The sequence below is a fragment of the Triticum aestivum genome, chromosome 4A (genome assembly GCF_018294505.1).
Source record: "Triticum aestivum cultivar Chinese Spring chromosome 4A, IWGSC CS RefSeq v2.1, whole genome shotgun sequence".
Lineage (NCBI taxonomy): Eukaryota > Viridiplantae > Streptophyta > Magnoliopsida > Poales > Poaceae > Triticum > Triticum aestivum.
Genome location: NC_057803.1, coordinates 600,164,054 through 600,176,892, shown reverse-complemented (window position 1 = coordinate 600,176,892; position 12,839 = coordinate 600,164,054). Strand labels below are relative to the sequence as shown.

General features: G+C 49.6%; 2 protein-coding genes across 5 annotated transcripts; both read right to left on the bottom strand.

Moving 5' to 3' along the window:
* Positions 1–494: 494 nt before the first annotated feature.
* Positions 495–6,192, bottom strand: LOC123087407 (beta-amylase 2, chloroplastic). Its single transcript, XM_044509410.1, has 9 exons — positions 5,854–6,192; positions 3,790–4,209; positions 3,485–3,688; positions 3,175–3,369; positions 2,297–2,461; positions 1,887–2,147; positions 1,507–1,725; positions 1,004–1,223; positions 495–850 (listed from the first exon to the last, which is right to left on the bottom strand). The coding sequence occupies exons 1-9, from the start codon at positions 6,175–6,177 to the stop codon at positions 822–824; spliced, it is 2,037 nt and encodes a 678-aa protein (XP_044365345.1). The 5' UTR covers positions 6,178–6,192; the 3' UTR covers positions 495–821.
* A 4,240-nt stretch (positions 6,193–10,432) lies between these two features.
* On the bottom strand, positions 10,433–12,505 carry LOC123087405 (5-amino-6-(5-phospho-D-ribitylamino)uracil phosphatase, chloroplastic). Of its 4 annotated transcripts, none has more exons than XM_044509409.1 (2): positions 12,265–12,505; positions 10,433–11,951 (listed from the first exon to the last, which is right to left on the bottom strand). In XM_044509409.1, exon 2 carries the CDS (start codon positions 11,819–11,821, stop codon positions 10,676–10,678), a length of 1,146 nt encoding a protein of 381 aa, XP_044365344.1. In that variant the 5' UTR covers positions 11,822–11,951; positions 12,265–12,505; the 3' UTR covers positions 10,433–10,675. The 4 variants fall into 4 exon arrangements, with proteins under 4 accessions (XP_044365344.1, XP_044365342.1, XP_044365341.1 ...); XM_044509407.1 differs by having other exon boundaries at positions 12,260–12,459; XM_044509406.1 differs by having other exon boundaries at positions 12,255–12,440.
* Positions 12,506–12,839: the final 334 nt, after the last annotated feature.

Here is a 12,839-nt window from a genome sequence, read left to right as displayed (position 1 = left end):
GTGAGATATACAGGGCTTCACAAGGGTGGCGTTTTGGCGTGCCGCGGCTACATATGTGATGGTGCGCGTCTCCATGGGAATGGACCTTCTTATCTAGACGTCCGTTTCTAGATGCTTGGCTTCCTTTTGGTAGAATTGTAATAGATGGATCGTTGTGTCTGCTTGGTCTAGCAAGTTGTTGTGTCTGCTTGGTCTAGCAAGTTGTGGCTGCAGGAGGCGGCTGGATATTTGCTTTAGATGTGTTGGATGTTCGGGTCTGTGTTCTGGTTACTTGTACTGGACTTCTGATGGTTTCTTTAATAGAAAATTGCATACAATGGCGGCCCCAGGATTGGGCCATGCCCTGGGCCGCTTTCGAGCATTGCAGCTTTAAAAATTGGCGTCCCTCTCCATCAAGAAAAGAAGACATGACACAAACATATCAATACCAAACAAAAAAAAGAATCATGCTGCTTAACTAAGAGCATCACAGGAGAGAGAGAGAGAGAGAGAGAGAGAGAGAACAGCGTCAGCATTTTTATCGCACAGCCTCAAACCTTTTACAGAAGCTATGACCCGACGCGATGCTCACGGCGTTCTTAGCCACTCGACAGGCAAACCAACTTATGATCCTCGAGCTTGATGACTAGGACTATAAGCACGAAAGATATATATGGTTTACATCTTGGAGCGGCGTTATTCGGTTCAATATATAGCTCAAATATCAACCTATCACGAGACAAAAATGGCACATGTGGTTCCCCAATGAGAACCATAACAAAGGCCCGGGACAACAAGAATGTCTTCTATATATGTACTTATGTATGTAACATGCTGACAATCTACGCCCTCAGGTCATGAACCGCTTCGCCTGCAAAGAAGACCGAAAGAAATCGTCATTACCAGCAGTGGTATACGAGAGGCGGGTGAAAAACTGGGATGCGGGTCATGTATGCAGCTATGACAAGAGACGAAACGCTCAAACTCTTGACGAAAAACTGGGATGCGGGTCATGTAATCTTACCGTGCATCCTCTTGACGAAACGCTCAAACTCCGGGAGGTTGGGTCCCTCGAAGAGGGTGCTGCAGAGCCTCAGGTAGGTGAACCCGAACAGGTGCCGCCCATCGGGGTCGTTCCGCGGCTTGGCGTTCTCCAGTGTCTTGTTGAAGCCGTCCCTGTCATAGCAAGGCAGAGCGTTCTCGCTGGCCACTTGTATCCCGGCATCCCATGCAGCATTCAGCACCTGAATAACAAACAATAATCCAACAGATCAAAAACTGGTATACTATCATCAAGATAGCTGCTCTCAAGTAATGAACAGAAGAATTCAGTTGGCTACATGATTTACGAAACCGAATGTTCGCACAAAACCCTACCAACTAGTTGCTCAAGTCAGAGAGATTCACTAACCAGAGAGTAAACTAGCACTCTAAAATACCGCTAAGAAAATGTGAAAGTGAATGATAAGCATCTCTGTAAACGTAGAAGGTCCCTTTTTTATCTAAAAAATGTAGAAGGCCCCGTACCTGCCATACCAAGCCCTCTGGATCAGCCAAGGCCTCGGGGTACACCTCATGCTGATCCATGGTGCGCAGTTCAACGCAGGTGAAGTTCAAAGCCGCACCATGCTTTTTCAATACTTGAGCAATTGGAGCGTAGCCGTCGCGGTTACATGGGTTGTAGAACCCAGCAGTCAGCTCAGCAGCATGGCTGGCAGTTTTGTACCACCAGTGTATGCCTGACACCTGTTCATGTCACAGGAGCAAATCTTGATGTCAGATCATTTAGTTTATTTCGCATGCGAAAACAAGTTTATCTCAACACTAGGAAGATCAAAATGCCCCCGATACAGATGTCAAGAGGTACTGATGCTTTATGAAGTAACTAACTGACGATTATGACTGACCTTGACAGCAATAGCTGAGCCTTCAAAGGCCAACCTGGCTAGCATCAGCACGCGGTCCGCATGATCCAGCAGCACCTGGGCGTACCAGTTGAGGAAGAACCGGCCATAATAGCTATCATAATCTCCTCCGTCACAGAAGAATCCAGTGTTGTTTGGTTCAGAATTATAGTGGCCAGCGTTGTCTGGTGACTTTGCCCACATGGCGTGTCCCCGTGCTTCTGCGGCCCTCCTCAGATTTTTCTGCAAGTACCTGTCATAGCACTGGAGCAAAATACATCCTCAACTGATACCCCTCTTATGCTATAAGAAACTTGACGAGATATAGATGATATAGCACGGATTGGCAATGCCAATATACCTTTAAGTAGAAAATGACCCCTGAAAGATAAAGTGTAGAGATGAAGCTTTACCTGAAACTCTCCAATGCCAGGGTATTTCCAGCCATGGTTTGCTGCATAAGATGGATACCGTAACTCTCCACAAGCACCTAGTCCAACCTCAATTTCTGAAATGATCCCATCCTCAAAATACTCGTCAAATTCTACTCGGAAGCTTCTCATGAAGTCAAAGTACACCTGCAATGATTAATGGGGGTGAAATGGAGAAACACATATAACCCTCCGATAAACTGAAAATCTTAAACACAGAAAGCCGACATTTAAGTTTCATGATATACCCACTATAAAACTAGAACACATGGAAAATATACAGCAGGTGCAGCTTCTTTATTCAAGACCCTCTAAAACAGACTACAGCAGTTCCTTCTTTATTACTATGTATTAAGGCCGCACTTGGGATGGGTGTAAAATAACACGGAGGTGTTTTGTTTACAGGTGCAACTTAACAGCTAATGAGCAATTTCCGGCCGTAAACAAAACGACTGACCGTGGCATGTAATTTTTACGGAGGTATTTAAAACGAAAACGGTGATCCAAACAGGGCCTAAGTATGTATAAACAGGGTGTTGGTGATAAATCTCATGTTCCCTGGACCATTTGTATATCAAGTGCACACGAATTCAGGAAGGTGGCATTGCACATTTAGAGAACTAATGAATTCACAAGAAGTAACAGATTCACCTAAAGCATAATTTAGAGGGCATTAGTTGGAAAAGCTTTTGCAGGGTTCAAGTAGTTGGGAAATGGGAGTCAATTCAAAAACAGAGTGCAGCAATTTGGTGGAAATTCGAGATCAAGAGATGAGTAAGCATGCATACAAATATAAAGTTCCCCCCTGGTTTCTCCAATTCCCACTTATCATCCATTGGGATACAGTGAAATGATCGTACCTCGACCGCAGTTCGGCCTTGTAGAACCCTTTCTTTATCGATGCCCCACGAGAGGCACTCCGTATTACGCCTTCCCTCCCTGTCGGTGAAGTAGATGTCCGGGTTGCTCTTTCCGATCTCTATCACCCATTCCGGGAGAGGAATGGACACGTCATCTCCGACATTGCCTCCGCATTCATGGAACGACATGACCACCTAAGTTATATCAATCAGAATAGCAAAATTCAGCAAAGGAAACTCAAATTCATGATATGTGCATCTTTATTGCAAGACACTAATAATTTGATTCGGAAATGGATGGATGTGTGACCTGCAGCTTGAGCTTGAGGTCCCTGATGATGTGGAAGAGGCGCTTGTAGCCGGCCCAGTTGTACTCCTGCGGCCGGTGCGCCTCGACGTTGCCCCACCAGCAGTCGACCATGACGCCGTCGACGCCCGCCGCCTTGAGCACCCGCAGCTGCGCCACCAGCTCGTCCGCCTCCGCCACCTCGCCCTTCACGGTCACCACCCCGAGCTACAAATGACGAAGGCGGGGTCAGCAATTGCGGCCAATGTCATCAAACACAACGCACACATGGAGCTCAACGTGAAAGAAGAGAATGGTATCTGGATTACCGGGAGCATGACGTAGACGGGCACGTAGGGCGTGCCGGCGAAGTCCCGCTCGGGCGGCGGCCGCGGCGGGGCCACGACGGCCGCCGCCGGGCGCGTCGCGAGGCCGGTCTGCTCGCCCCCGTCGCCGCCGTCCATGGCGGCGTCGGCGTCCTCGTCGTCGGGCACCGGCACGGCGAGCAGCGGCGACGCGGGGCCGCCCTCGGGCACGGCGCGCGGCACCGCGAAGGGCGAGGAGGCGGCGGCGGTCCGGAGCGCGGGGGCGCACCCGGCGCGGCGCGAGATCGGGCGCGCGGCGAGAGGCGGGACGGCGATGCCTGGCGCGCAGGAGGAGGAGGAGACCGGGAGCAGCGTCGGCGTGGCGGCGGCGGCGGAGGGGGCGGGGAGGGAGAGGGCCGGTGCGAGCATGGCGGGGCGCGCCGTCTGGAGGAGCAGAGTACGAGCAGGAGGAGGAGCAGTTAGCGTTGGATCTTGGAATGGGAGGGAGGAAGAAGAAGGGGGAGGTGGCGGTGGAGCGCGCCCTCGGGAGCCGGGAGCGGCCGGGGACCGGGAGCAGCAGCCCGTGATCCCGCGCCGTCTTCCTTCCCCCACCTCCCTTTGCGGGCTTGCGGCCATGGACGGCCAGCAAAAATCCGTTCTTTTCTTTTAATCCCGCCAAAATAATACTCTTTTTTCTTTTTGCAGGGACAAAATAATACTCCCTCCTTTCGAGTTTATAGGGCTTATCTCAAAATTTTAGTTTTCTCATTTTACAAGACTCAATTTGGTTGTTTCCCATTACATGTTCAGATTTCAAGGTGCATTAAATCATTGCATGCAAGTATTAAGAGAAAATTGACCAATGCATGTAATTTATGCATGCATGCATTGTAATTAATGCATTGGTAAACATACTTTTCTGAAGAAAACAAAAGCATTAATTGAGTCCTTTTGCAAATCTTTTCTGAAGAAAATAAAAGCATTAATTGAGTCCTTTTGCAAATTACAAAAAATATTCTACCACTCACCATCTATCTTGGTTGGTGAGATTTTTGAATTAAGCCTTATAAACCGGAAAGGAGGGAGTATACTCTCGTATTACCTCCTTCCCAAATCACCTTTTCTAATGATACATCTTTTTAGGGGCAACTAACTATATTTTTTAATGATAATACATCTCGTCTATTATAATTATCATAATACAAGTCACGTACACGCTGATCTGAGGAAACTGAAAAAAGGCATAACATTAGCCCATAAACACCGGTCAAAAATAAATTTTACAAAAAAAGTAAGGCCGGAGAATCATCTGAATTATATACCAACGCTCGTCAAATGCCTCTGACACCACCACGGCAACCATCAAAAAGAAAAAGGGCGAGTCACCTCCTCGTCCAAACTAAACGAGGCTGAGTTTTGCGGATTTTTAAGGTGGCTCATTAAAACCGAAAATGTTATCATTGAGCAAGTCAGACCGAGGCAACACACCGGACACATCATCGTCATCAAATTCCAGATCCGGCACCCCCATACGACTAAAACGCCGAAGGAGGAAACCATATCTGTCATCTATGAACCCAGCACCTGATCCAACATAGAACGGAGGAAGTACTTATAACAATCTCATGTACTCCCTCCGTTCCTAAATACTCCCTTCGTTCGGAATTACTTGTCTCGGATATGGATGTATCTAGAACTAAAATACATCTAGATACATCCATTTCTGCGACAAGTAATTCCGAACGGAGGGAGCATAATTCTTTTTATAGATTCCACCAAGTGACTACATACGGAGCAAAATAAGTGAATCTACGCTCTAAAATATGTCTACATACATTTATAGGTTATATTCCATTTGAAATGTCTAAAAAGACTTATATTTAGGAACGGAGAGAGTATGTAACTTTTCAAAGGCGGAAATAAACCGGAATACACCGTATTGTACGACTAGACAGCCTGTTTATGACGTCATAAATGTGTGAGTGTACAGTGCTCACTCGAGCTCACTTGCTGAGCTGGCATGGCGACTGAGCCAAGCTATAGAAGAGAGGAAAAATGAATGGAATGGGATGGAATGGAGTGGCTCGCCTGGGGGAAGGTGGTGCCGTCGGGGAGGACGACCCAGCCGGCGTGGCGGGCGAGCGCGGCGACCACCTCGTTGACGTCGGCGCGGGAGCGCAGCCCGAAGCCGCCGTGCCGCCGCAGCCCCGCCAGGATCCGCCCCGTCACCGCCCGCCGCCGCCGCTCCCGCGCCTTGGTCCGCTCCTTCTCCTCCCTCCCCCTCCCCCTCCGCCTGCTCTGCTCCGGAGGCCGCTGCTCGTCGCCGGCCACCAAGAAGTCGTCCTCCCCTTCCTCCTTCACTGCCCCGCCGCCCATCTCCTCGTCCTCTTCCCCTGGATCCAGCCGCAGCATCGATCGGGCCGACGCGCCGCCGTGCCGTGTGGGGAAGGGGCAGGGCACGCGTGCACGCTAGGGTTGGCGCGTGCGAGGCGTGCGACCGGGTTATGGCTGGCACGGTGGCACGGCGCGGCGACACGTGTGGGCGACGGACGGCCGGGATGGCGCGGAACGGCCCGGCACGTGGGGCGCATGTGGCCGGCCGGCCGTCGCCATGGTCACCACACCCTGCCACCCATGCGACCCTGCTCCTCTTCCCAGTCTCAGTGTCAGAGCACCTTCACGGTGGTCAATCCAATCCAATTCTTCAGTTTCCAGCAGCTCGGCACCTCCTACTGGCTTACTCAGTCAGCCAGAAGTTGGTGCTAGTGATTTGCTGAGCCACAAGCAGTAGACGAAGAAGAACATATCACATAGGCATGGATCAAGCTCCTTTTTCTCTCTTTGCAAACGGGCACGGATCAAGTGGACTGCCGACCGAAACATTCATTCATTCATCAGGTGCAAGCCATCGCCGTGTCAAGCCACCGGGCGGGCATTTTCGGCACGATCATGTTGGGCGTGGACAGGGAGACCAGCCAGCCTCTAAGCAACAGAGACAACATCATCAGTGCCAAGGAACATTCAGTGCTGTACTGGTTCTCCCACTCTTCAGGATGAGGACCATGGCCATAACAACATCCAAGTGCTGCTTAATCTGAAGATGGATCTTGGAGCTTTACCATGCTCTGTGGTCATGATCCATAATTCCATATGCATTGCAAGCGAGCATTACCATCACAGTGGCCAATTGTTCAGTCCAGATGCGAATTTGGCTAATCTGTCTCTGCATCATCACCTTTCTTTCACAAACTCATCATACCTGTCCAAGACATCCACTTTTGTCTGATCAACATCAACATAATACTCGCCGCATGCTGAAACAAAAAAAAAAAAACTGGATCAACTGAAACAAAAGGCGTGGGCGACACCACCTGGTTTTAGTCAGCTGGAAGTGGTTTGCTGAATCACAGCTAAAAACCAACGAAGAGCGTTGCAGCCGGTGGCTTTTCAGGATTCAGGCTCAAATTCTTACTACTCCCTCCGTTCCAAATTACTTGTCGCAGAAATGGATGTATCTACAACTCAAATACATCTAGATACATCCATATCTGCGACAAGTAAATTCGGAACGGACATAGACATCAATGATGTCCAGTGAATCCCCAAACACAACAATGGAAGGTCCTGATATACGAAAGAGAAAGCGGCTTTGTAATTCAGTTTCTTACTTCTTTGCAAATGGTGGACATTTTTCGCTCATGTGGATTGCTGAACGATACATTCATTAGGTGTAATTGATCGACTGAGCGGTCTGCGTCGTCGCCGCGTTGAGCCACCCCACCGGCGGGAGTTTTTCGCATGATCACCAGATGTTGTGCACAGGGAGACAAAACCCTTTTTCACAGATAAAATGGCGATTATAAACTTATGTCCCAGATGCATTGCAAGTGCGCATCATCATCAATCACAATGGTCAATTGATTAGTTTGGAGTTTGTACTAGGCCGCCAGCCATCCAGCTCTTCCTAGCTTACTTTACTACAAGTGGTTTGCTTATCCGCTAGTGGAAGAGACAGATCCAGTGAACCACTGACTCTGATGTGAATTGAGTAGTCTGTCTGCATCATCACCTTGGACAAAGTCATCACCCTTTTTTGACAAAAACATTCACTTCAGTCTGATTATAGCAATACAATGCATGAGCATAAATACTCACTGCATACTCAAAGTAGACAAAGTGAATTGTTCAGTGGAACACTGGGGATGTGTGAACCGAGCAGCCACATCATCACCATATTCATCCGCACAACACACTTTTTTTACAGAGAGTATCATCATCTTCTTAACTAGGAGTACTCATGTATCACGCTTTTTCGGTTCGGACTACACCAGCAGCTCCTTCTCCTAGTTTAGTCAGCCAGCAGTACCAGTGATTTGCTGAATCACAAGTAGCCAACGAATAGCATTGACATTACTAATGACATTCACAAACAACAAACAATCTTCACTTTCTATTCTCATTTGCAAACTTCCAAGTGGGTCGCCGAGCGAAACATTGTATGCGAGTGATCGACTCGGAGCGAAACATCAGATTACTTTACTGCTCGTAATCCATATGGTTATAGAGTATTAGATTAGATGGGGGGTTATAAATAAACTTATAATACATGTGCATTGCAAGGGAGCATCAGCATCCATCACAGTGCCCAATTGTTTAGTCTAGTTTGCCCAAATCTGCAGCACCAATCATCCAAACTCTTTCTAGCTTACATTACTACTAGTTGTTTGCTTATCCACATGGAGTACAATGTTTCGACAGTTATCTAAACAAGCACTGACTTGACTTCTGGATGTGGATTTGACAATTGAGTGTCTGTCTTTCTGCGTCATCGCCTTTCTTTCCTTCACAAACTCATCATACTTGACGAAAACTTTCACTTGTGCCTGATCAACTGAACTGTTGAACTTAAAAACATTGGGTGCATCTGAACTGAGTGGCCGCGCCGTCACCATGTTCAGACACTCGAGATATGTTTTCGCCGAGCTATTATCACCCGCGACAATGGCATTCGATGGTCACTCGGAATCTGATTAAAGCACATCACACACATAATAACATTCACTGGATCCCCAAAATTGTGAATGTTTTGACACTGTTACTGCAAGTAGGAACAGAACAGAATAGCACATGCAAGTGGCATGTGCAATTCAGCCTTTCCCAGTTTCCATTGCAGGTAGGCATGTATCCATCTGAGCTATACACATCACATCAGACCTCAGGAAGTAGTGCAGTTCAGATGTACATATGTCCAAATAGACAACTAACACATGATGTACGTCTGCTATTTCGCTGCAAATAAATCCATCTTCTGAGCATAAAAACTACCGGTGGATACATAGAAGAAACAAAAAGTATAAGAACTAGGAGCATCACAGTGGTCAATTGCTCAGTTTGGAGTTTGGAGTTTGGACCAGGCACCAACTCAACCCAGTCTACTGCTGGTGGTTTGCTTGCTGAATGACAGGTACCATCCACAAGCAAGAGAGGTTCAACCAAGCGCTGCCTTGACTGGCTGCGCCTGTTCATCCCTGACAACACCGTTCACTCGGTGGCTCTACGGAATCCTGACTAAACAATACAGTACATCACATAGGCATAATATAATTCTCAAAGTTGTAAGCAATACAAGTACCTTTCCTTTTCATCATAATATAATTCTCAAAGTAGCAGCAACAAAACACGAATGTCCATCTGAGCTACACACATCACATCAGGAAGGAGTGTAGTTTAGATGCCTCCCTGATGTATCATCATCATCCTTGACACAAACACTCGGTGGATCCTACAGGATTCTGATCCACAGTGCATCATCATCACATCAGGAAGCACAGCAGTTCAGATGCCTTACACTAACTGACCTACAGTGGCCCTATGCAATTCTGGTTAAAGTGCATCACACAAAATTACAGATACAAATACTTGTGGGTTCCTCGAAAATACAAAGAAATTGGAGACCTTTTCGTCCCATGAATTAAGGGAAAACAATTCCTGTTTCAAGTAGGAAAATATATACTAGTATAGCAGGCGGCAGTAACAGGTGTAATTCACTCGTGATTCAGGATTCTAGCTAAGAATACACCACAGACATGATTAACATTTCAGTGGATCCCCAAAATTGTAAACAACAATGGGAGATCTTGATAATATACCCTTGCAAGTAAGAACATAATTCTGATCAACAGCACATCATCACACAGGAATAATACTCATTGGACCCACAAAATCTATCCCAGGCAATTGGAACACTTCTTTCCATCAGATAAAAGCGAAAAAAATTGCTGCTCCAAGCAGGAAACAGAGCAGGCAACAACCAGTTAACATATGTAATTCTTCCAAAGAGTACAAGGACCTTCTCATTTTACCAAAGAGGAAACAATACATTGCGTTTTCTTTTGCAAACAGACCCACCATCCGTGAGACTAACGTTCAGTGTGTCTTATAGAATTCCGATCAACAGAACATCATCACGCAGGAATAGATATTCGTTGGATCCTCAAAATCAAAAGCAATGCAAGACTCTTTGGTTTCGTATAAAAGACCTAAAGCGAACGAGATTACTGCTCAAAAGTAGGAACAAGTAGCATATGTAGTTCTGTTATTCACTGCAAATAAACATATGTTCCTTCTTCTGAGCTATTACACCATCCACACCAGGAAGGTAATGCAGTTCAGATGCACCGACGTATATATAGTACCCATTTTTTTTCCAAGTATATATACAGTTTGTGTGAGTTCTAAAGATACATTCCATGTACATAACACAACCTAACACGGATTAGAAGGATAGATAATAAAGCCCTTCCTTCCTTCCTGATCGCTATCATGAATTATCCATCATACACACGTGCAGCAGGAGAAGGGCCAACCCAAATCAAATGTACATACATACCGGCGGCTCCTGAGTCTCCTCCTACAAGAATATATCGTCGACACCCACGGCGGTCGACGGTGGCGCCTCGTCCTCCTCCTCCTCCATCTCCGGCTCAGGCTCCATGCCAAACTCAGGGGAGTCGATGTCGGCGAGGTTCTTGAGGTCAACAATGGAGAGCTCATCGAGCCGCTTCACAACAAGGTCGGCGGCTCCGAGCTCGTAGACGGGGTGCTTGCTTGCGACGGCCACGCACTTCATGCGGGCGTCGTGCGCGGCCTCCACGGCAGAGTTGGAGTTGCCGAACACGACGCAGCGCTCGGGGATGAAGCCCAGCAGCTGCGCGGCGTAGAGGAACAGCTCCGGGTCGGGCTTGCCCCGGTACACGTCCTCCGCCGCCACCACGGCGTCGAAGAACCCACGCGCGCCGACGGCCTCGATGGCCGCCTCCACGGCCTTGCGGGGCCTCGTGGAGGCGACGGCGAGGGGGATCTTGTAGTTGACCAGCGTGCTCATGAACTCCCTCGACCCGTCCCGCATCTGGCTGGCGGCGCCGCGGAGCCCGCCATGGATCTCCTCCTTGCGGGCCGCCAGGCGCCGCAGCTCAGAGGGGTCCCGGGACCAGCAGAGCACCTCGGAGACGGCGTGCTCTGCCTTCATCCCCTCGACCCGCCGGAGGACGAACGCGGGCGGCGGCGACTTGCTCTCCTCCTCGGCAAGGGTCAGCCACGCCTGCCGCTCCAACCGCGTGTCGTCCTCCACCACCACGCCCTCCCACTCGAAGATGACGCCGACCCAGCCACAGCCCATCCGCTCGAGACGCAGCAGCGGGTTGTGCAGGCTGGGGTCGTCCGCCCTGTTCCGCGGTGGCCAGGACGGCGTCGCCGCTGGGGGGGCGTCGTCGTCGGTCCTTAATCCGTTGTCGCCGTCCCCGGGGATCCCCCGGAACTCCTTCCGCGGGACGGCCTCCTTGGTGAACCCGACGGCTGCCAGCGCCCTGACGGGCCAGTCCGCGAGCCGCTGCCGCTCCGGCCTGGGCACCCGGGCCACGAGACGGCGGCCCGCGAAGGGCGTGCGGAGGGGGCGGCAGCTGACGACGTGGAGCAGCGTCCGGCGGGGCCGGTGGTGGTCGAAGGGGTGGCGCGCGATGAAGGAGGTGCTGGCGCTGACCGTGTCCACCATCATCATGGCTGCCGCTGGATCCGCCCGGCCCGCGCGCCTACCAGCCGATCAATCAAGAAGAAGAAGTAGAAGAAGGAGCAACGAGATCCCTGAGCTCCTCCGCCCGAAATTCCTCTGCTTTATTGCTGATCCCGCGCTGCAAGAAGAAGAAGGAGAGGGAGACCGGTCAGGAGTCAGAACCCCAATCCGCGGGAGGAAGAAGACAGGAAACCATGGCAGGAAGCGAACAAAAGAGAGCAACGGCGGAACCAACCGCGGCAACGAAAACAGAGCACCTAATCCTCCTCCTAATCAACGAGAAGGATTCGATTTGGGACCAATCAATCTATCTATAGATGAACAGCCGCCCCTCCCCCGGATTCGATTCGGTTGCGTTGGGTTGGGCCGGTTCCTCTCCGAGAGGAGGGGAGGGGATAAGGGGGAAGAAGAGGCGGCGCACCGTACCGTACCGTGGCGTAGCGTCCCGGCGAGGGAGGCGGCGAGGATTGGAGCGGAGGGGAGAGGATTAGCTTGTGGTTCGTCGGTTCCTTCCTCCTTCTTCCTCTCTTTTCCTCCACGCGATTGATTGATGGAAAAGAGGGGATTTTTCTATTGGCCCTCTCTGTTTCTCGTCCGGTGGTGGTGGTGGAGGAGGAAGGCGAGACGAGTCCCCGCCCGATGCGCGCCACGTCGCCCAAACGAGAGGCGGAGGTGGCGCCTCCCGCGGCCCAGGAATTACCCGGCGGCTTCCTACCATCTTTTTCCTTCTTTATTATTATTTATATCATTATTACAATTATAATTAAATCTAAAAATGCTACGAGTGGCTATAATCCATCTCGTCCAGACCACCTACGCAATCAATATATAATGTAACTCAAGGAAAATCCGTTGCTCCACCGGAAAAAACCGCGTCTGCAACCCATGCGTCAACAGCAAAACTTTGCAAAACCTTTAGGCGCTGCAAAGCTTTGTCATCCTTTGGGCAAAAGTTGGTATCAGAGGATTGGCTCTGATACCAACTTGTAACGCCCTCGATGCGGCT

What these genes read in the sequence shown, in the direction of transcription:
- LOC123087407 (XM_044509410.1), bottom strand. Translation starts at nt 6,177, where the DNA reads ATGCTGCGGCTGGATCCAGGGGAAGAGGACGAGGAGATGGGCGGCGGG. An exon ending in GCTCAGCTATTGCTGTCAAG is followed by an intron (nt 1,726 to 1,886) that starts GTCAGTCATAAT and finishes TGACATGAACAG; the next exon opens with GTGTCAGGCATACACTGGTG. An exon ending in TTTCGTCAAGAGGATGCACG is followed by an intron (nt 851 to 1,003) that starts GTAAGATTACAT and finishes TCTTCTTTGCAG; the next exon opens with GCGAAGCGGTTCATGACCTG.
- LOC123087405 (XM_044509409.1), bottom strand. Translation starts at nt 11,821, where the DNA reads ATGATGATGGTGGACACGGTCAGCGCCAGCACCTCCTTCATCGCGCGC.